Here is a 21,785-nt window from a genome sequence, read left to right as displayed (position 1 = left end):
TTTGAGAGAGGGGAGGGGGGGGGGGGAAAATCACCACAATTTAAAAGAAAAACCTGTCTTCTCATAGTTTGAGACTTCAAAACTCCAGTTTGGAGTCTATACAGAGGCCTTCAGACTACTGCAATAGATCATTGTCCTCCAATAAACTTTATGCAAACTAAGACTTCATTCTCTCCAGCAGAATCTTCTAAAGTATCCTCTACAGTGTTGAAAACATGTACCAGGGAAGTACTGGCAGCATTTCAGAATGGTCACACAAGAACACCAGACTTATCAACAAATTGCAAAATGTCAACAATGTACATGAGGCTACTTTGAAAATAGGAGGAGGAGGGGAGGTGAAATTCAACAGGTTAAATTTTGGGACCTTCCTGCAAGGAGCTAGGATCGACTGGAAACCTCAATCTTTATACTGTTTTACTAAAAAAAGGGAGTCATGGAACAATACAAAACATTGTGACAATTACATTTTCAGGGCATGGAACAAGGGGTATGAAGAGTGTAATATTATATTCACATTGAAGAGCTCCCTCCAGCAGTAATCCTAGCTTTGACACCACTGTTGTAATGTAAACAAGGCAGTGTTAATGATCATTGCAGCAGTGAATAACTCATTTGGCAGAATGCCTCACAGGCAGAACTTTCAAACAAGCACCAAGACGCAGCTTGACTGGTGGCAAGAAGGGCTCTCCCACTCAGATCCTTCCTGCATACCCAGAGTCTCAGAGCCAATGCACGCTGCCTTCGAGGCAGCTGCAGTGGGGAAGAGACCATTGTCCCACCTCCTCCTGGAATGCACCGTTGCAAAGCAGGTCTTGCAAGAGATGCAGTGGTTTTTGACGAGGTTCATCCCAAGCAGCTCCATAACACAGGACTCATGCTCTCAGGCTGTTCTCAGGAATACACACCAAGATAAACATCAACTGCTGCTGGAGGACTATCAACTTGCTGAAAGACACTCTGGTCTTCCCAAAAATTGCTGGTCTTCCAGTGCAAAGAGCTGTCGACAAGCTAGTGTTGCAGACTGTCACATTGTAAGGACCAGAATTACGTGCTGAGGGACACTCTAAAACTTGGGGCAGCTGCTGCAAAGACTCAAAGAGGAACAGTCATTGTCTAAGGCCATTCCGCTATGGTATACTGAGGGGCTGAAAACCATGTAAAACCCCTCGGGCTGTACGCACCAGAGAAAGTTTGAAACAAAATCTAAACATACCTTGTAAATATAACCTGCAGTGGCAAACATAGCGAGCCATCTCATATACTGTATTGAAAGAAACTGATCTGTATTACATTTCATGTATTGTCAAATTTGAACTGTTATGAAATGTACTTTTACAAATTTGATGAATAAAGTATATTTTTTGAAAAAAAAAGGAATACCATCTCAAACGGTGGCATTTTTCTTTGATGTCTCAATATTAAAATTTTCATCCTTGTTTTCTAATCCCGCCATGGCCTCTCCCCTCCATACCTTGGTAAGCTCCTCTAGCCCTACAGCCTTTCAAGATCACTGCATCCCTCCAATTCTGGTCTTTTGAGCATCTCAGATTCTAATCGCTCCACCATTGGCAGCTGTGCCTACAGTTGCCTAGGCCCTCCCTAAACTTCACCGCTTCTCGCTCCTCCTTTGCAGCACTCCTTAAAACTTACCTCTTTAAACAAGCTTTTGGTATCTGTCGTAATATCTCCTTATGTGGCCTCAGTGCCAAATTTTGTTTGATAATGCTCCTGTGAAGCATGTTGGAACATTTTACAATGTTAAAGGTGATATATAAATACATGTTATTGATGTAGGCACAGTACTGTAGGGTGTATGGGCATCATGGATACTTGGCATAAAACAAAAGATGCTAAAACTTGAGCAAACCTTGCCTGTGAGACGCAGAGAAATAGATGAATAACCTAATCAAGAGGTAGATGGGGTGAGGGGGAAGGCACGGGGAGTAATATGATAATATAAATTAAGAAAATATGAGATCAGGGAAGAGAGTAAGATGGGAAGATAATGCAATTAGAGTAACAACTTGTCAAATAAACCTCCTGTAACTGTATAAATCCTGACTGCTCAAACATTGTACTAGTAGAATCCCTACGATCTTGCATGAGAGTAGGACTTCTTGCATGCTCGTAATAAAGATCACTCGTTTGAACAAGACATCTGGCTCTCGAGATGTTTTTGGGTACGGAGGCAAGCCCTCACCTTTACAGTACCATTGACAGTACTGGATACTGAAAGCATTCATTTTCTTAGGACTATGAATAGGCAAAGCACTAGGCTTGCCTGACAGACTTTGTACTCCTACAGAGGGACCTTGGAGTGCATGACCACAGATCTCTGAAGGTGGCTCGACAGGTAGATAAGATGATCAAGAAGGCATACGGGACATTTGCCTCAATAGTTGAGGCAGACAGTAAAAGAGCAGGGATGTTATTCTGGAACTGTATAAAATAATGGTTGGCCGGAGCTGGAGAACTGCCTGCAGTTCTGGTCACCACATGATAGGAAAGATGTGATTGCACTAGAGAGAGTACAGAGATTTAGGAGGATGTTGCCTGGACTGGAGAACTTTAGTTCTGAGGAAAGATTGGATAGGCTAGGGCTGTTTTCTTTGGAACAGAGGAAGCTGAGGGGATACCAAATTGAAGTGTATAAAATTATAAGGGGGTCGAGATAGAGTGGATAGGAAGGCCCTATTCCCCTTGATTGAGGGGTCCATAACCAGGGGGCATAGCTTTAGGGTAAGAGGTTTAGAGAGGATTCGAGGGGATATTTTTTCCCCCCCAGAGGGTGGTGAGGATATGGAACTCACTGCCTGAAAGGGTGATAGAGACAGAAATCCTCAACAAAATTTAAAAAAAGTACTGGGATATGCACTTGAAGTGTCGTAACCTACAAGGCTATGGATCAAGAGCTGGAAAGTGGAATTAGGCTGGATGGCTACTTGTCGGCCAGCACGGACACAATGTGCCACATGGCCTCCTCCTGTGCTGTAATTTTCTATGACTCTACCCTGTAATGGGTAGAAAATTAAAAGTCGAGATCAGTTTTCAACAATTCTGCATGTACAAGCTTGTATTTGATCAACTTTCAACATTATGCTTGTCAACACTGTCAAGAGTTTTGCCTCAGGGGACACTTAAAAGGCTGAACAATACCAATATTCCATGCTGCAATGTAAATGAGAGAACTGCAGAATGCCAACAGCCAAAACAAACCAACATCTAATTTACAGAGAAGAACAACATGAGACTCGGGGGGGTGCGGGGGAGAGGGGTAGCTTGCCATTTCTCCTCTCTAATTTAAATCAGGCATTTTGTTGAAATACAGCCAACGCTTATAGAGGGTGCGTTATTAACGCGATTAGGCCACGATAAACATTAGACAGTAAAACCACAATAGGCTGGTGGAAAGCACTGGATTACCAAGAACAGTCCCCACTGTTTATGATGCTTCCTCCCTGCTCATGAAAGAGTCCATGGAGTAGATTTGAACAGTATTCCATGTGCCTCGATGATTCAGTGACAGAGCCTTGCCTGTCTGTTACAGTGCTGAACTGAACTCAAATCTTTTTGACTGAGAGAAAAAAAAAAGGAACTTAGAAATAAATCTCCATTCCTTTGTCGTCACTGAGTCAAAATGCTGGAACTCCCTTTCTAAAAGCTCTGTGGGACTACTTTCACCACACAGACCACAGTTATTCAAGAGGGCAGAGGGCTGCTCACCACCACCTTCTCAAGGTTAATTAGGACTGGGCAATAAATGCTGGTCTTGCCAGTGGTGTCCACATCCCATGAATGAATATATTTTTTCAAAAAACAGAAGCAAACAAGCAGCTGACTCGTTTCCAATTCTGTCCATTCCTTGATCAACTAACCCATTGGAGCACTCGTAGTGCAGCATCTTCTTTATAAACTGAGTTTTTTTTTTTAAAAGACAAAAATCAACTGGGGTTGTCAGCACATACCTTTTATGCAGACACAGACACTGCCTGAAAGAGCTGGTGCACTAAGTGGCGCCTTTGTAATTGACTCCTCTGCTACTGGCAACTGGTCAGCACTATTTGTCCGATAAGGTGGCTGCCCATGATGAGTGTGGCCATTTCAGATGTGCATATTTCATTGGTGGCCTACAAGTTGCACAATTGATCCTTGAGAGCCACATGGTGCAAGAGGTCCAATAATATTGACTTGCCATAATGTTCCAAGCCTCAGAACCAGATTTTGTAGGATTGCCTCTAAAAATTACTACAAGTTGAGGAGAGCCTAGTGTTGGTTCAAGTGACTTTTTCTCCTGTTGTGTTCTCTCAGCTTCTGGCGTGAGGGAAGAGGGAACACAAAACAAGATGATGATGAAAAAAAAACTTAATAGGTACTGAAAAAAAAAAGCTGGTTTCAAGCCAGGGCAGCAGAACAAACCCAAGCAGCGTCAGTGCCTCAGTCTGGAAGTGCATATGTGAAGACATTGGATGAGAACATTAGCCTTGAGTACTATGCTCCCAATAATTAAATACCCTCCCAACACTCAGTCAAGGTTCAGATAAGTTACATATGTGAGTTCCGAAGAAGGGTCACTGACCCGAAACGTTAACTCTGCTTCTCTTTCCACAGATGCTGCCAGACCTGCTGAGTGAATCCAGCATTTCTTGTTTTTGTTTCAGATTTCCAGCATCCGCAGTATTTTGCTTTTATTTACATATGTGAGGTGTCAGTCCTGGCTCAGTGGGTAGCACTTTTGCCTGAGTCAGAAGATCGTGGGTTCAAGTCCTACTCCAGAGACGAGCACAAAACCCAGGCTGACATTTGTGCAGTACTGAGGGAGTGATGCACTGTTGGCAGTGCCATCGTTTGGATGAGACATTAAACCAAGGCCCCCCATCTGCCCTCTCAGGTGGATGTAAAAAATCCCAAAGCACTATTTCAAAGAGTAGGGGAGTTCTCCCTGGTGTCCTGGCCATTATTTATCCCTTAACCAACATCACTAAAACAGATCACCTTGTCATCATCACACTGCTGTTTGTGGGGGCTTGCTGTGCACAAATTGGTTGCCGTGTTTCCTACAACAGTGACCACACTGCAGAAGTATTTCATTGGTTGCAAAGCACTTTGGACAGCCTAATGTGGTGAAAGATGCTGTATAAATGCAAGTCTTTATTTTTTTCTTGCTTTCTTAAAGGTTGACCAGCACCTGCGAAACCCTGATCAAGCTCTCAGAAGACGATGGGGAGATAACTGGCAAGAAAGAAAAGCAGCTAAATAACTAAATGATTCCTTTCCCCCTTCCCCAGGCCTTAATATGATAATACTTTTCGGAAGTTTTGACTTTTTTTTTAAACTTTTATTTTTGCTCAATGGTATATAGTTGACAAAGGATAACCAGTTTTTAGAAAATTGGGATCAAAAGAAAACCTTAGCAAAGAATCAACATTGGCAACAGCCCATCAAATACCATGCAGCGCTATGCACTACTACTACACACACTAAAGTATTAAAACTTAGTAGTTACAAGCATTTTTATATCCTGAAAATGCTGGCATTCTCAGTCCCTCTCTGTGAGCCCATATTAACAGCTGTGTTACAATACTCACACAAGACAGAGAGTCCAAAACAACTTGGATTTATATAGAACATTTAATGTAGTAAAACATCCAAGGTGCTTCACAGAAGTGTTATCAGACAGTGAACCAAAGAAGCAGATATTAGGACAAATGAAAGCTTGGCCAAAGATGTAGCCTTTAAAAGGAAGTTTGTAAAGCTGGAGAGGGAAGCAAGGAGATTTACTGAGGGAATTTCAGAGCTCAGGGCCTAGCGGTATAAAGGCAAACCTGTCAATGGTAGAGCAAAGGAAGTGCTGCAAACTCACTGTGTCAACATCATCTGTTACTGGGAACCACGGGCATCTTCTACCAAAATATTTGATGTAAAATCCTTTGAGAAATTAGTCTCAAATGACCCAAAACACATGTGGAACTTTAAACCTGCACAACCTGGTGAATTAAAGGGGCAATATCTGCATGAAAAATTGTTTCCCCGTGACTTAATTCACTTGCAAACATGATGTTATTTCAATGATAGCAGAACATATCATCGCATCAAATACCATGCAGTGCCATGCAAGTACACACATTAAAGTGTAAGTTAAAACTTTGGGTACCACATCCAAATTCCCCCTCCAAGTCACACACCATCCTGACTTGGAACTATATAACTGTTCCCGAGTCAAAATCCTGGAACACCCGACCCAACAGCATGTGATTGCATTGACGGTAACATGCGAAGAGTTCTTCTTCAAATAAGTATCACTTTCAAGATGATGGTTATCCTTTAGTGATACTCTACTATAGTACAGGGCAAAGAATTGGCTCCCAGTCCAGCAAGGCCTCACTTTTAAAATGCTCATCATTGCTTTCAAATCACTCCATAGCCTCACACCCCCCTATCTCCGTACCCTCCTCCAGCTCTACAACCCACTGAAATCTCTACGCTCTCCTCCAATTCTGGGCCCATGCACATCCCCGATTTTAATCATTCCACCATGGTGGCTGTGCGTTCAGCTACTAGGTACCAAGTTTTGGAGTTCCTTCCCTAAACCTCTCCACCTTTCTTTCCTCCTTTAAGACACCCCCTTAAAACCTGCCTCTGACCAAGCTTTAGGTCACTGGTCAAAATATCTCATGCGGCTCAGTGTCTAATTTTGTTTGTTAACACTCTGGTGAAGCACCTTGGGGCTGTTTACTGTTAGAGGCACTATGTAAATACAAGTTGTTGTTGATACTTCCAAAAATCTAACTCTTACCCCTTTACAAATGAATATATTCTACTGAATCCATAAGATATGGACAGAAGTGGGAATCAGATCTGTACTTATAATTACGCTGGAATCAAGCAGATGACAGAAGAAATAGTGCCGTGGAATACCTGCCTGAATAGCCTCAATATTTGCAAAACCAAATACTTTCGGTCTAATGCATGGGCACTTACCATGCTGGGGCTTTTTGTTCTGTAGCAGCTGCGGTGGCCATTTACTAATACCAAGGGCTCCCTCCAAGTATTAAAATCGCTGGCATCAGGAATGCAATCGCATTGAACTGCAGTATAAAAAAAACACTGTATGATGACATGCATTCATCTCCTTACAGAATGCATTATAAGATTAAAAACTACAGGTTCCCATCGATCCAAGGCAAGCAGACGCTCCTCACAACTGTGGAAAAACCTCTTCCTGTTCCCGTCGCTTGCTATTTTGCGTTGCAATGTTGAATCAATTTATACCGGTTCACTCCCTTCACGCTCAGCCACTCCTCCTCAATTGTTGCTCTCTTGTTGGCAGCTCTATGGCAACCATGCATTGGTTTACTTAACTCTACTAGAAGCAAGGGAGAAGGAGGAAGGCGGATTTTCAGACTAGTGAGAGGTGTTTCCAAGGATGCTATTTTCTACCTTGGCTAGTCGCTGTTTAGTTCATCCAGGGAGCACTTTGCCTTGTATTCATTTTATACTTTACCAAAACAGACAGCACTTATTAACCATTTTACTGAAACTTTAAAAAAAATGAACGGGAAGTAAAGTGTACTTAAAGATTTTTCTATTCAAAGCTGATTTGCAAGCTCCAACCCGTCAACGGACAGAACAAGTCACTTTCACATCGTGTTTTAAATATCGATGGACAAGGGTTTCACCAGTCACTTAAATTAAACTTGCTCTCTTAAGCATCCATTTTCTGGGCGTATCTACATTTGGGGGCCACGTTTTAAGTTATTTGCTGTTGTCAAACACTTGGATTAAGCAGCACTTTTGAGCTCTCAGATCTTTGGGATCTAATTCACTCCTTTAATCTCTCCCCCAAGTCCAAATTTGACACTTGTATCTGTCTTCGAAGCCTGCTCCTCCCACTCCATCTGGAAAATTCATATACATAATTACGTACAAATTAGTATTTTTAAAGTGGCACCTCAGCAACACCACAGAACCAGATATTAAATATCAATATGATCTTAAAATGCTGGGTTCTGCTGAGATGCAACCTGAAACTAAGTAACAACTTCAATTGTATAGTTCCCACAACAAGTTGCATTCATATGGCGTCTTTAACGTAGTAAAACATCCCAAAGCGTGTCACAATGGCATTATCGATCAGAATAACACTGAGCCACATAAGGATCAATCCTGCCCCACTGAACGTATTTCTTCCTATCTTGACTCTATCTTTTCTCCGCTGGTCCAGTCTCTTCCCACCTACATCCGTGACTCGTCTGAGGCCCTACGTCATTTTGACAATTTCCAGTTTCCTGGTCCCAACCGCCTCCTTTTCACTATGGACGTCCAATCGCTCTACACCTCCATCTCCCACCAGGATGGTTTGAGGGCTCTCCGCTTCTTCCTGGAACAGAGGCCCAACCAGTCCCCATCCACCACCACCCTCCTCCGCCTGGCTGAACTTGTTCTCACATTGAACAACTTCTCCTTCAACTCCGCTCACTTCCTTCAAGTTAAAGGTGTTGCTATGGGTACCCGCATGGGTCCTAGTTATGCCTGTCTTTTTGTGGGATATGTCGAGCATTCTTTGTTCCAGTCCTACTCAGGCCTCCTCCCCCAACTCTTTTTCCGGTACATTGATGACTGTATCGGTGCTGTTTCCTGCTCCCGCCCTGAACTGGAAAACTTTATCAACTTTGCTTCCAATTTCCACCCTTCTCTCACCTTTACATGGTCCATCTCTGACACTTCCCTTCCCTTCCTCGACTTCTGTATCTCCATCTCTGGGGATAGGTTGTCTACTAATATCCATTATAAGCCCACCGACTCCCACTGCTACCTGGACTACACTTCTTCACACCCTACCTCCTGTAAGGAATCCATTCCATTCTCCCAGTTTCTCCGTCTCCGACGCATCTGCTCTGATGATGCCATGACGGTGCTTCTGATATGACCTCCTTTTTCCTCAACCGAGGATTTCCCCCCCACTGTTGTTGACAGGGCCCTCAACCGTGTCTGGCCCATTTCCCGCACCTCTACCCTCACCCCTTCCCCTCCCTCCCAGAACCGTGACAGGGTTCCCCTTGTCCTCACTTTCCACCTCCATATCCAAAGGATCATCCTCCGCCATTTCCGCCACCTCCAGCATGATGCCACTACCAAACGCATCTTCCCCTCCCTTCCTGTCAGCATTCCAAAGGGATCGTTCCCTCCGCGACACCCTGGTCCACTCCTCCATTACCCCCACCACCTTGTCCCCGTCCCATGGCACCTACCCCTGCAATCGCAGGAGATGTAATACTTGCCCATTTACCTCCTCACCATCCCAGGCCCCAAACAGTCTTTTCAGGTGAAGCAGCGATTTACTTGTACTTCTGTCAATGTAGTATACTGTATTTGCTGCTCACAATGTGGTCACCTCTACATCAGGGAGACCAAACGCAAACTGGGTGACCGCTTTGCGCAACACCTCCGCTCAGTCCACAAGCAGGCTCCTGAGCTTCCGATTGCTTGCCATTCCAACACTGCCCCCTGCTCTATCCTGGGATTGCTGCAGTGTTCCACTGAACATCAACGCAAGCTCGAGGAACAGCATCTCATTTTCTGATTAGGCACACTACAGCCTGCCGGACTGAACATGGAGTTCAATAATTTCAGAGCATGACGGGCCCCCCATTTTACTTTTATTTAGTTATTTTTTCTTTCTTACAATTTTTTTTCTTTTGTTAATTTCATTTCATTGTAGGTTGTTCAGTTTGCTTACCCACTGTTTTTTTCATGTTTGTACTTGCTGATATTCAATCCTCAGTTCGTTAAAACCCAATCTGTACTAATGCTTTGTCTTTCAACACACCATTAACATATTGTTTGCCTTTGCTCCATGACCTCTTGGTCAGCTATGTGGCCTTGTCCAATCTACACCTTCTCCTTTGTTATCTCTTGCCCCACCCCTGGCTCACTTGCTTATAACCTCTAACATTTCTAATATTTGCCAGTTCCGAAGAAGGGTCACTGACCCGAAACGTTAACTGTTTCTCTTTCCACAGATGCTACCAGACCTGCTCAGTGGTGCCAGCATTTCTTGTTTTCATTTCAGATTTCCAGCATCCGCAGTATTTTGCTTTTATTATATAAGGATCGATTAGGACAGGTAAGGCTTTAAGTAGTGTGGAGCAAGGCTGTGGAGGAATTTACATACAGGGGCAAAGTTTTTAAACTTTCCAATAAGGGACCAGAGCAAGTCTTGCTCTCTCTGTATTGGCCCAATCATATAACTGGTCCAACTGGAACTGTGGATAAGCATCCCAACATTGTGGGGCTCTCACAAACAGAAGGATGGATAGAAGCAAATGGGGGAGGTCCTAAATAAAATATTAAAAGACTTGCATTTATAATCACACTTTCATGACCCCAGGTCATTCCAAAGCACTTTACAGCCAATAATATACTTATTGAGGCATAGTCACTGCTGTGGGAAATTCAGCAGCAAATTTGCACACAGCAAGCTCCACAGAGACTTTAGTGATGTTGGTTGAGGGATAATTTTTGAGCAGGAAGAACTCCCACGCTCTTGGAAACAGCACCATGTGGTCTTTTCCAACCTTGGTTTAACATTTCACCCAAGAGACAGCACCTCCAGCAGTGCAGCACTCCCTCAATTACAGCCCTGTGAGTGCCAGCCTAGATTCTGCGGTCAAGTCTCTGGACTGGGAGCTGAAACCATAACCTTCAGAAGCAAGAGTGTTACCTACTGAGCTATAGCTGACACCTAACAAAATAAGCAAATATTAAAAATTGTAAAATCACATGCAATGGAACCGTTTGCATTGCCATTACTAACTGCCAACATACATAGAAACAGGCCACTCAGCCCCAAACTTCATACTAGCCCCCTCCACAACCTCCTCCATCACATCTTGATTAGAGCAGAGACAATCCTACCCAACTAGCCCTATTCCCCCTCACAAACATCTCTAACAGAACCAGCAACCCAGGGAAATAAACTTTCTACATCTCAGGTGGAATGGCGCCTTGCTTTCACCTCAGACCACCACCCCATCTAATTCACGTCAATTTTCCACCGGCGAACCAACACAGAACCTTCTGGGCTTACGCCAGTTAACGTGGGATACGCTGTGACGTCATCACAGCCCCGCCCTCCAGCAGCCACACGCAAGATGGCGGCGGAGGCAGGGAGACGCGGAGAGGGAAGGTTAAAGCTGTTGAGGCTGCCACATTCAAAATGGCGGCGACAGGGCGAGGAGAGGTGAGACGGTCGAAGCCGTTGCGGCGCCACATTCAAAATGGCGGTGACACGGGGTGAGACGGTTAAAGGCCGTTGGGAAGGTCACACTCAAGATGGCGCCTGCAGGGAGACGCGAGGAGGGACGGTTAGAGTCGTTGCGAGCGTGGCCCGGTCTGGAATTTACTCTGAAATGGGTCTGGTATTTTTCAGTTAGTTGCGGGATTTTTTGTTTTAATTAATACTTTTTTTAAAAATAGATGTCTCAATTGTTTCCCTTTGTGTGAAGGAGGCGTTCCTTTTTTCTCAACGGTATTCGCCCTGTCGTTTTATTGTATTGAGGAATGAATTAGAGCATTAAGGCGTATTTTAGAAGTTATTTCTTGGGGGTGGGGGTTGTTTGGATTAGTTTACATATGTATTCTGTACAGACACTGGGTAAGTTCCCTAACTCAGTACTGATTTCACCCAGAATCGGGGGTGTTAACCCTCCCTCATTGCCCTGGAGTCTTTGGGAATTAAAGATTAACGTTCTGGGTGTTGTGCAAAAAACGCGGGAGAACAAAACACGGGCATTTAAAGTATGTTTTAAAATGCTCTTTGAACATTTTTTCTTATAGTTATTAGCTATAAAAATATTGGTGATGGAGGGGGAAATCAGGCTTTTCAACTAGGTGGGGTGGTTGGAGGTCATGTGATGAAACTCTAAGGCAACATCCAACTCCAGTTGGTGGGACTTGTGTTTATATAGCACCTTTCACAACCTCAGGATGTCCCAAAGTGCTTCGCAGCCAATGAAGCACTTTCTGAAGTGGAGTTGCTGCTGTAAAATGGGGGTGACCAATTTGTGTGCAGCAAGGTCCCACAAACAACAATAATCTGTTTGCATTGCAGGGGAGTTGCAGTTTGGCCATCCTCTGCTTATATTTTAAACATATAAATGATTCAGTTACACCAATCTGGCCAGAATATTTGCTTGCAGTGCACATAGGGCAACATTTGCCATGAGCCTGCTGGTAGGCTCACAAGAATGCGAGTTTCACTGGCTGACCAATATTTAAAGTTTTCAGTTCACATTTTTGTTCATTCATGGGGTGTGGGTGTCACTGGCTAGGCCAGCATTTATTGCCCATCCTTAATTGCCCTTGCGAAGGTGGTGGTGAGCTGCCTTCTCGAACCACTGCAGTCCATGTGGGGTAGGTACAGCCACAGAGCTGCTGTTAGGAAGGGAGTTCCAGGATTTTGACCCAGCGCCAGTGAAGGAATGGCAATATAGTTCCAAGTTACAATGTTGTGTCGCTTGGAGGGGATCTTGCAGATGGTGGTGTTCCCATGCATCTGTTGCCCTTGTCCTTCTAAGTGGTAAAGGTCATGGGTCTGTCTAAGGAGCCTCGATGCATTGCTGCAGTGTATCTTGTAGATGGTACACGTTGGTAGAGGGAGTGAATGTTTGTGAATGAGGTGCCTGTCTAGCGGCTGCTTTGTCCTGAATGCTGTCGAGCTTCTTGAGTGTTGTTGGAGCTGCACCCATGCAGGCAAGTGGAGAGTATTCCATCACACTCCTGACTTGTGCCTTGTAGATGGTGGACAGGCTTTGGGGAGTCAGGAGATGAGTTACTTGCTGCTGGATTCCTAGCCTCTGACCTGCTCTTGTAGCCATGGTATTTATATGGCTACTCCAGTTCAGTTTCTGGTCAATGGTAATCCCAGGATGTCGATAGTGGGGGATTCAGTAATCGTAATGTCTTTGAATGTCAAGGGGAGATGATTAGATTCTCTTGTTGGAGATGGTCATTGCCCGGCACTTGTGTGGTGCGAATGTTACTTGCCGCTTATCGGCCCAACCCTGGATATTGTCCAGGTCTTGCTGCATTTCTGCACGGACTGCTTCAGTATCTGAGGAGTCGCGAATGGTGCTGAACATTGTGCAATCATCAGCGAACATCCCCACTTCTGACCTTCTGATTGAAGGAAGGTCATTGATGACGCAGCTGAAGATGGTTGGGCCTGGGACACTACCCTGAGGAACTCCGGCAGTGATGTCCTGGAGCTGAGATGATTGACCTCCAACAACCACAACCAAATTTGCGCTAGGTATGACTCGAACTAGTAGAGAGTTTCCCCCGATTCCCATTGACTTCAGTTTTGCTAGGGCACCATTCTGCACTTCAGCTGCATTCGAACTGATTATTAAAATCTCTGTTTTAGGAGAGGAGGCTCCTAGTTGACGGGAACAAGCATCTTGCTACTGGAGTGATTTAATCGTGAGGCTACCATTCAGAGATGAATAAAAATATTGGGGTTTATGAAGAGCCAGCAGATATCGCTAAACAGCAGGAACAGCATTACCACCTTCTCTCTCAGCTGCAGAGTCTGGTCAAAGACTTATCAAGGTAGCAGAATATTGAATTCATGCATTCTAAGACTCAAAATTTTTTGGCTGTTCCTGCAATCTTGCTGAGAATATTGAAGCTGAAGCCATTGAGTAATGAATGGTTTTGTACTTGAATGCCTTGTTATAAATCTTTAATGTATTTTTTAAATGTTTCACAAAATTCAACTTCACAAAGCATGAAATTGGTAATTGCTTTCTTTAAATTTAAATAATTTTGTGCTCCAAGACTTCAGCATAAAATCAAGGCTGACACTTCAGTGCAGTACAGAGGGAGTGCTGCACAGTCAGAGGTGCCATCTTAGATAAGATGTTAAACCAAGACTCTGTCTGTCCTCCCAGGTGGACATAAAAGATCCCATGGCACTATTCAAAGAGGAGCAGGGTTATCCCTGGTGTCCTGGCCAATATTTATCTCTCATTCAACATCACAAAAAATGTTTATCTGGTCATTGTCACATTGCTTGTTGTGGGAGCTTGCTGTGCACAAATTGGCTGCCAAGTTCCCTATACTTCATTGGCTGTAAAGCACTTTGGGACATCCTACGGTCATAAAAGGGGCTGTATACATGCAAGTTGTTTTTTTCTTATTTTGAAATACCCAAACATCTGTTTGGCACTTTTCAGCTCTGCATTTTTGAATCCTGTTTTATACACAACTGCAGTATTGTTCATGTTGTCTATTGCCCCATCGTGCAATTTAAAGATGAGACAAATGGTCATTGATTTCAAAGCAAATGTAATGAATCCCTTTTTAGAATCTGCAAAAAGATTAGCTCAGTAAATAAACCTAAAATACTTCCCTATCCCCGAAGCCTGACCCCCTTCACAAGCATAGAATAGTTGTCACTGAAGGAAACTAATTTTTGTGTTCATTTCACTCATGCTGGAGTCTAGTAACTTTCCTGGTTGGAAATAATTTGAACGATTGAGATATTTAACAGGCCCATCTTCAACTAGTGTCCTTGAATTGAATTATATTCTCCACTATAGAATGTTGATGCCAATACTCAGATGTGGGTGATAATTAATTGCTGGAGTCAGCCCCTGCACCATTGGTGAATCTGGGGTGGAGAGTGTTGAACGGAGCAATTCCATCATTTGGTTTGAAGTTACTTCTCAGACTCCTAAGCCACCTGTAACTTTTGTTTTCCTTATTTTTGTTTTAATTAGTTGTGCTGTCTAAAAATGGGACACATTTTCATTTGATGACACTGGGCTGTCCCAGTGTCGTCGTCTTTAATTAAAAGAGAGAACAAACAAGTTAACTTTTCAGGGCAGAAACTTCCATCAGAACTGGAAAAGAATTACAGATGAGTGGTATTGAAAAAGGAATAGAACAATGGGAATATGTAGGAAAATATACACACTGCATCTCTTAAATTTCTTTTATTTTACTTCCTATTGCCTCATGATACTATCAGTTCAGCCATTTAACCTGTTTTTCATAAAGCATTCAAAGATCATTCCACTTCTGCCCCCCCCCCCCCCCCCCACCTCCACTCAACCCCCTCATGCTTTTTCCCTTCCCTTTCTCTTTTTCTTTTCCATCTGCATTTTTTACCAGCTATGATAAACAGTCTACTCCTGTTCTTTCTGCAGATCCTGATTGATCAGAGATCAACTTTCTTGTAATGGCTTTTTTCTTCCATTTTTAGCTCATGCCAACAACGATTGTCTTATGATATACTAAGTAACCTGGCCTTGGCTTTGATAGATGGCACGGTCTTTGAGATTGTGCAAGGTTTGCTTGAGATTCAGCACCTAACTGAGAAGAACCTCTACAACCAGCGTCTGAAATTGCACAGTGAGCACAGAGGTAAGACTGCATTGGGTGTCTCAGATTGAGAACTGGACTTTAACAGATGTAAAGGAGGGGAGGGAATTAAACTTGTTTTAAATTGTGGTTCTATACTTAAACATCAAGTGGACGTTAATGGCAGAATTAGCCAGTGATGCAGGAACCACGAGGATTACTAAAGGTCTTTTTAAGCTTGTATAGTGTAACTAAAATATTGGCACAGTGTTTCAGATTACCAGTCTGCTGTGCCGCAGCAGCGCAGATCTGTGCTCTCTCGCATCCGAGAGAACATGAAAGTCTTCAATGGGCCATTGCTGCAACCCTCCTGATAACCAGTGTGAGCACAGTAGAAGCAGGCACCTGGGCACAGCTCACTTGGAAAGCCTATAAAAGGGAAAGAATAAATAGGATACCAAACAGATGAATAATTTTCTGTTAGCGCAAATTTAAAATAATCACTTGCATTTATATAGCTCCTCTAACATAGTAAAATGTCCTCATAAGAGTGTTTAAAGACAATCTGACATCAAGATATGTGGTCTGTGGATTCAATGTAATGCTGTCACACTGGTTATGCTGCGCTACTAGGTTTATTTAATTTGTAAGAAAGGCCTTACAGTTCACAAGTTGAACTGAAGCAACCACCTTCCCCTCCCAAAAAAAAACTCTTGATATTTTCTTTTTAGAAAATTTAATTTGTACTGTTTTTTTTTTCCCTCAAGCCCTAAAACAGGAGCTGCTGAGAAAACACAAGGAGGCACTACAGAGCTGCAAGACCCACAACCTAGCAGTGCTCCGAGCAGCACAGCAAAGGGAGCTTGAGGTAAGAGTCAAGTTAAGCTGCTTTCACGATGGCTTTAATCTTTCCACCAAGCCTTTCTGATTATCTCATGCTTTAGTGCAGTACAAAGTAGTTTCCAGGGATTTGCTTTTTTAATTCATAAGTCGTATTCCTTTTCTGTACATGACCTTGGTGGAATGGTATGTCTATGTAAAATGGTAACTTTAAGGTAATATACATAAAAGATTCAGGGTGAGGGTTACAAGGTGGTGACAATATTTGTTCAGATGATGGCATAAATCAGTTTATCAATGCTCCCTGACATGTGTCATTGCACTGGAAAATGTCACTATATTTTTGTTTTCATTTTTAATACAGTTTAAATGCTTATTCCTAAATCATTGTATTGAATATATCCCAATTGTTCAAATTTGGCCACTTATAACCAGATACTTAGATTTCAAGTGGGCGTGAGCAGAGAGTTGTCTCCAGGCTGTCAAGGACTTAAAACCTGTACCAGTGCTGACAGGGAGTCTGACCATTGCAAGACACCAGGGAAATAGGCAAATGTAACTTTTCCCATCCATGACTGCTGAGGTTGTATGAACAAAAGCATGACCTGACAGGACTTGTATCTTGAAAAAACATCTTCCATTGTCATCTGTGTAAATTTAGGAGAGAGTCAGTGATTTTCTTTTCTCCTTTCCTTAACTTTACCAGTCTGAAGCTGTAATTTTTTTTTTCTAGGCCTTAGAGCAGAGAGTTAAGGATGAGCAAAAGATGATGGATGAGAAGATAGTCTTGGAGCTGGATCAGAAAGTGATCGACCAACAGAACACCCTGGAGAAAGCTGGTGTTCCAGGATTTTACATTACTACAAACCCTCAGGTGGACCTTTTTTGTGTCAGTCACTTTTCTTTCTGATTGGTTCATTGCTTGCCAGCTGCATTTTACAATTTTAAAAAAAACCTTGAGATACAATCGCCATTAAACTTCTAAACCTGATTAAGGCTCAGCTCCAATCTCTTGAGTTATGACCAGCAGCAGTATACAGGTATTGCTTGCTTGCATATCGGGTAATAGCTGAAGACGGGGTGGGGGAGGACTCTTAAAACAAAAGCAGGATCTGCTGAGAGAACTAAAGGAGGCTTGCAATCAGGGCTTGATGGGTGTATGTTACAAAACTGCATATCCATAGACTCGCTGCGCCATATTATAATAAATCCGCTGGTGTATATGTGTGCCTGTATGATAGTCATGTTCTTTGAATTTCTAAAGCAGAATTATCAATGTTACCTCTACTTGCCTATTGGCAGTGAGTTTACCCTATGCAGTGAATGGTTGAGCTATATGGAGCTGAAAGGTCCCAGGTTTTATACCATTCTGCTGAGCGAGCTGATGGCAGCAGCAATATTTCAATTGGTCCCATTGCCCCTCAGTTAGAAAGGAAGAAAATATACTGTGGTTTGCACTCTTTCTTGCTATTGCGTGACCTTTGCTGGATGCAGAGAGAATCTAGGCTTAGCTAGGATGCTTCCCTGTGGCCAAGTGGCCCCTCAACATTCAGGCTAATGTTACAGGGTACCAACCTGCTGCAATCAGGCCATACGAATTATGAGCAGAAGTCGGCCATTCAATAAGATCATGGCTGATCTGTGTGTGTCTTGAATTCCGCACTCCCATCTACCCCCAATAACCTTTGATTCCCTTGCCTAACCAGAATCGATCTACCTCCACCTTTAAAAATATTCAATGACCCCGCCTCCGCCACCTTCTGAGGCAGTGTTCCAAAGTCGCACAACCCTCAAAAAAAATTTCTCATCCCCCTCCTAAAAGGGTGGCGCCTAATTTTAAAATGGTGCCCCCTAGTTCTGGACTCCCCCATAAGAGGAAACATCCTTTCCACATCCACCTTGTCAAGACAGTTCAGGATCTTCTATACTTTAATCAAGTCTCCCCTCACTCTTCTAAACTCCAGTGAAAACAAGCCCAGTCTGTCCAGCCTTTCCTCATGAGACAATCCACTCATACCAGATATCAATCTAGTAAACGCCTCCAACGCATTTACATTTTTCCTTAAATAAGGAGACCAAAACTGCAGAGTATTGGAGAACTGGTCTCACCAATGCCCCCTAAAACGAAGCATAACATCCTTTGTTTATTTCCAATTCCTCTTTTAATAAAGGATAGCATTCCATTAGCTTTTTTGATTACTTGCTGTATCTGTATACTACCTTTTTGTGACTCATGCACTAGAACACCTAGATCCTTCTGCACCTCGGAATTCTGCAGTCATTCTCCGTTTAAGTAATACTCTGCTTTTTTTTTCAATTCTTCTTGCCAAAGTGAGCAACTTCACATTTTCCCACATTATACTCCATCTGGCAGGTTTTTGCCCACTCGCTCAACCTATCTATATCAGTCTGCAACCTCTTTGTGTCCTCTTCACAACATACTTTCCTACCTATCTTTGTATCATCAAATTAAGCTACCATGCCATAACTTCCCTCATCTAATTCATTGATATAAATTGTAAAAAGTTGAGGCCCCAGCACAGACCCCTGTGGGACTCCACTCGTCACATCCTGCCAATCAGAAAAGGACTCATTTAGGCATACTTTGTTTTTTTGCCAGCCAGCCAATCTTCTATCTATGCTAATATGTTGCCCCCTACACCATGAGCTCCTACTTTAAACAATAACCTTTTATTGGCACCTTGTCAAAAGCCAATAGATGAATGGCAGCTTGCAACATTGGGTGTCAGGAATCAGCACTTGCGATCTGTTCCAGTTGGAAGACTTGAGGTATAAGCTTCCATCCTAAATTTGAACTGAAGGTAAAGGGAGATATGGTTAAGTTCTGTCAAGTCATGCATTTGTTCATAGTCTTTCAAAAGGAAATTGGATAAATGCTTGAAGAAAAAATTGCAGGGATATCGGGAAAGAGCCAGGGAATGGGACCAGGTTGCTGTTGGAAATAGCAGGCATGGACTAGATTGGCTGAAAGAGCAGCACAGAAAGAGGTCAATCTTCTAGATTAGAATCATAGTCATTGCATAGTATTTATAGCACAAACAGGCCATTCAATCCAACAAGTCTGTGTCAGTGTTTATGCTGCACATGAGCTGCCTCCTGCCACTCCATTTAATCCCATTCACATTTCCTTCTATTCCTTTCTCCCTCATGTTTATCCATTTTCCTCTTAAATGCATCTATGCTATTCGTCTCAACAACTCCTGTGGTAACAGAATCCACATTGTAACCACTAAAGAAATGTCTCCTGAATTCCCTATGGCATTGGTCTCACCTGCAAGTGGGAACATCTTCTCTGTTTATATTTATCAAATCCTTTCATAATCTTTGGGACAAGTGTCAGGTCACCTTTCGGTATCCTCCTTTTCTAAGGAAAAGAGCCCCAGTCTGTTCGATCTTTCTGATGGGTGCAACCTCTCCGTTCTGATATCATTTTAGTAAAGATTTTTTACGCCATCTGTAGTGCCTCTGTATATCCTTTTTATAATATGGAGACCAGAAGTGTTGCGAGTATTCCGTGTGGTCTAACCAAGGTTCTATACAAGTTTAACATAACTTCTGTGCTTTTCAATTCTATCCCTGTAGAAATTAACCACAGTACTTTTGTTTACTTCTCTTGACCTTATTAACCTGTTGCTATTTTAGTGATTTGTATAACTGTATCCCCAAATGCCTCTGTTCCTCTACCCAATTTAGGTACTAATTTTCCAAAGAGTACTTGGCCGCCTTATTCTTCCTACACAAATATACCACCGTACACTTATTTATATTGAATTTGATCTGGTTCACTAACTACTTTTGTTAATTTACTAAATTTTCCACACCGCATCAGTGTTAAGAAATCCCAAATTAGTTTTGGTTTTAGTGCAAGTCACCTGAAATCGGTCAAGTCAGTGCAAAAGACCTGAGGAATTTCAAGCACAGGTTAAGTCCAGTGCAGATAGTTTCCGCGATCTTTTACACTGGTTTTAAAAAACATTGCTCTGGAAGCTCACCCCGACTGCAAACCTTATCATGCCCCAAGTTTCTGAAAATTGTAACCCTTTATCATGGACAGGAAATTGTGCCCTTGAGTGTTTAGGGAAACTTTCAGTGATCCAAGTTTTAAACGGTTTCATTACCCTTTATCTTGCAGGAACTGACTTTACAGATGAATTTGCTGGAACTGATCTTGAAAATGCAACAGAAAGTATCTGAGTCAGGGAGCTGCTGATGCAGCAGTTGTCAGTGGGTCTGATTCAGAGAACATGCAGAAGAAGTGGTCTAAGTTATCTAGGAAATTTCCAGAAGCCACTGAATTTGAAATGGCCAAACTAAAATTCTTAAGTATTCGCCATGCTGGTTTGTCAAATGTTATTTGTGCAGGAAGTCCTGACACTCCTTGTGGTTGGCTAAGCAATGAGATTCTTGTATACTCAACTTAGATAATGTACAACTATATGACATCTAACACTATGTGCACTGTGAAAACTGGACCATAAAACAGATTACTGTTTTCCCTGTTCTACAGTTTGCTTCAAATGCTGGAAGTTGCATAGGTGTTTCATTTGCTCCCTCTTTGACTCGAATAGATTCTTAAAAAGGGGGAAGTTCAACTTACATTTCCAGGACTTTTTGAAAAGTTACATTACTTATCCTTGAAGATGATTGACAAGACTGTGACACTGGTGTCAAGAGCCTTTTTGACTAAAGAACATGCTTTGTGCTGTCTCTTTTTTGTCATGAAAATTAACCAAGAGTATTTGTAAATGAAAGTACAAAGCCAAGCATTATGTGATGATATAACCAGGGAATCTTTGTGCTGAAGATAAGAGCAAGAGAATGAAACACTTGAGTGAAAGTTCTAATTGCCATTTCCAGGGGATTATTTTTGTTACTGTTGTGGGTTCACTGAGAAATTGTGTAATCGTTGTTAAAAATCTCAGATGTATAACTCAGTGTTACATTCGCTGTTTTTTGTGGATGGTAATCTTTAGCTTTTTGTTGGAAATAACTTCTGTGATATCACGAACAGTTAATTTATAAATCTAGAAAATGACTTGTAAAGTAGGGAGCAGATGAGGTAAAATAATCAGGCAAATCAGACTTTTGGCTACCTTACAAGTGAGCTACCACACTCCTTATCCTTCACAGTTTAAATTCAGAAAGCATGTCAGCATATCTGTTTATTTTAAGTTGGTTTGTTTTATGTCTGTATATGATTCTTGTAATTTTTCAATAATTCAAGTCACATGTTTTTCACACCATTGAATAAAACTATTTTTAAATTCTATTTAAAATCATTCTTGTCCTTCGCCATCTTTATTCATTTATTCAGTAAGTGTGCTTTATAACTGCATTTTATGACTGGGTAATTTAGTATGCATAGTAATACTTTCAAGTAGAATTGAGAGACAGTTGGAAATGGTGTCCAATTTGCTGTTTATCATTAATTTTGGAGGGTTTTTGAAAAATAGCCAAAAATATAAGTCAAAGCACTCAGATTTGTAGAGTATGAGTAATATGACTTGATACTCGAGATTTTAAAGCAGTATTTCACTACCTTGTTTTGAGAACTAAGT

General features: G+C 42.3%; 2 protein-coding genes across 12 annotated transcripts in view; one reads left to right on the top strand and one right to left on the bottom strand.

Moving 5' to 3' along the window:
* hps4 (HPS4 biogenesis of lysosomal organelles complex 3 subunit 2) overlaps positions 1–11,107 on the bottom strand; it is a 59,840-nt gene extending 48,733 nt beyond the window's left edge. Inside the window, exons 1-2 of one of the 4 annotated variants that reach the window (XM_068054711.1) lie at positions 11,090–11,107; positions 6,982–7,088 (exon numbers count right to left, since the gene is read on the bottom strand). In XM_068054711.1, coding sequence (XP_067910812.1) covers positions 6,982–7,022 — 41 coding nt within the window. In that variant the 5' untranslated portion in view covers positions 7,023–7,088; positions 11,090–11,107. The other 3 variants (XM_068054710.1, XM_068054709.1, XM_068054708.1) reach the window with 3 other exon arrangements.
* Positions 11,108–11,153: 46 nt separating this feature from the next.
* Positions 11,154–21,503, top strand: dgcr6 (DiGeorge syndrome critical region gene 6). 8 transcript variants are annotated; one of them, XM_068054714.1, is made up of 6 exons: positions 11,154–11,242; positions 13,427–13,611; positions 15,269–15,429; positions 16,134–16,234; positions 16,940–17,095; positions 20,360–21,503. In XM_068054714.1, exons 2-6 carry the CDS (start codon positions 13,502–13,504, stop codon positions 20,435–20,437), a joined length of 606 nt encoding a protein of 201 aa, XP_067910815.1. In that variant the 5' UTR covers positions 11,154–11,242; positions 13,427–13,501; the 3' UTR covers positions 20,438–21,503. The 8 variants fall into 8 exon arrangements, with proteins under 8 accessions (XP_067910815.1, XP_067910818.1, XP_067910814.1 ...); XM_068054717.1 differs by having other exon boundaries at positions 11,218–11,295; XM_068054713.1 differs by lacking the exon at positions 11,154–11,242 and adding an exon at positions 11,306–11,415.
* The last annotated feature ends 282 nt before the right edge of the window (positions 21,504–21,785 follow it).

The sequence above is a fragment of the Heterodontus francisci genome, chromosome 23 (assembly GCF_036365525.1).
Source record: "Heterodontus francisci isolate sHetFra1 chromosome 23, sHetFra1.hap1, whole genome shotgun sequence".
In the NCBI taxonomy this organism is placed as follows: domain Eukaryota; kingdom Metazoa; phylum Chordata; class Chondrichthyes; order Heterodontiformes; family Heterodontidae; genus Heterodontus; species Heterodontus francisci.
This window is presented reverse-complemented; position numbering and strand designations above follow the sequence as displayed.

Excerpts from the sequence above, each read along its gene's own strand:
- dgcr6 (XM_068054714.1), top strand. The coding sequence starts at position 13,502 with ATGAATAAAAATATTGGGGTTTATGAAGAGCCAGCAGATATCGCTAAA. Across the intron at positions 13,612-15,268 it reads CTGGTCAAAGACTTATCAAG|CTCATGCCAACAACGATTGT; the intron begins GTAGCAGAATAT and ends TTCCATTTTTAG. Across the intron at positions 15,430-16,133 it reads ATTGCACAGTGAGCACAGAG|CCCTAAAACAGGAGCTGCTG; the intron begins GTAAGACTGCAT and ends TTTTCCCTCAAG.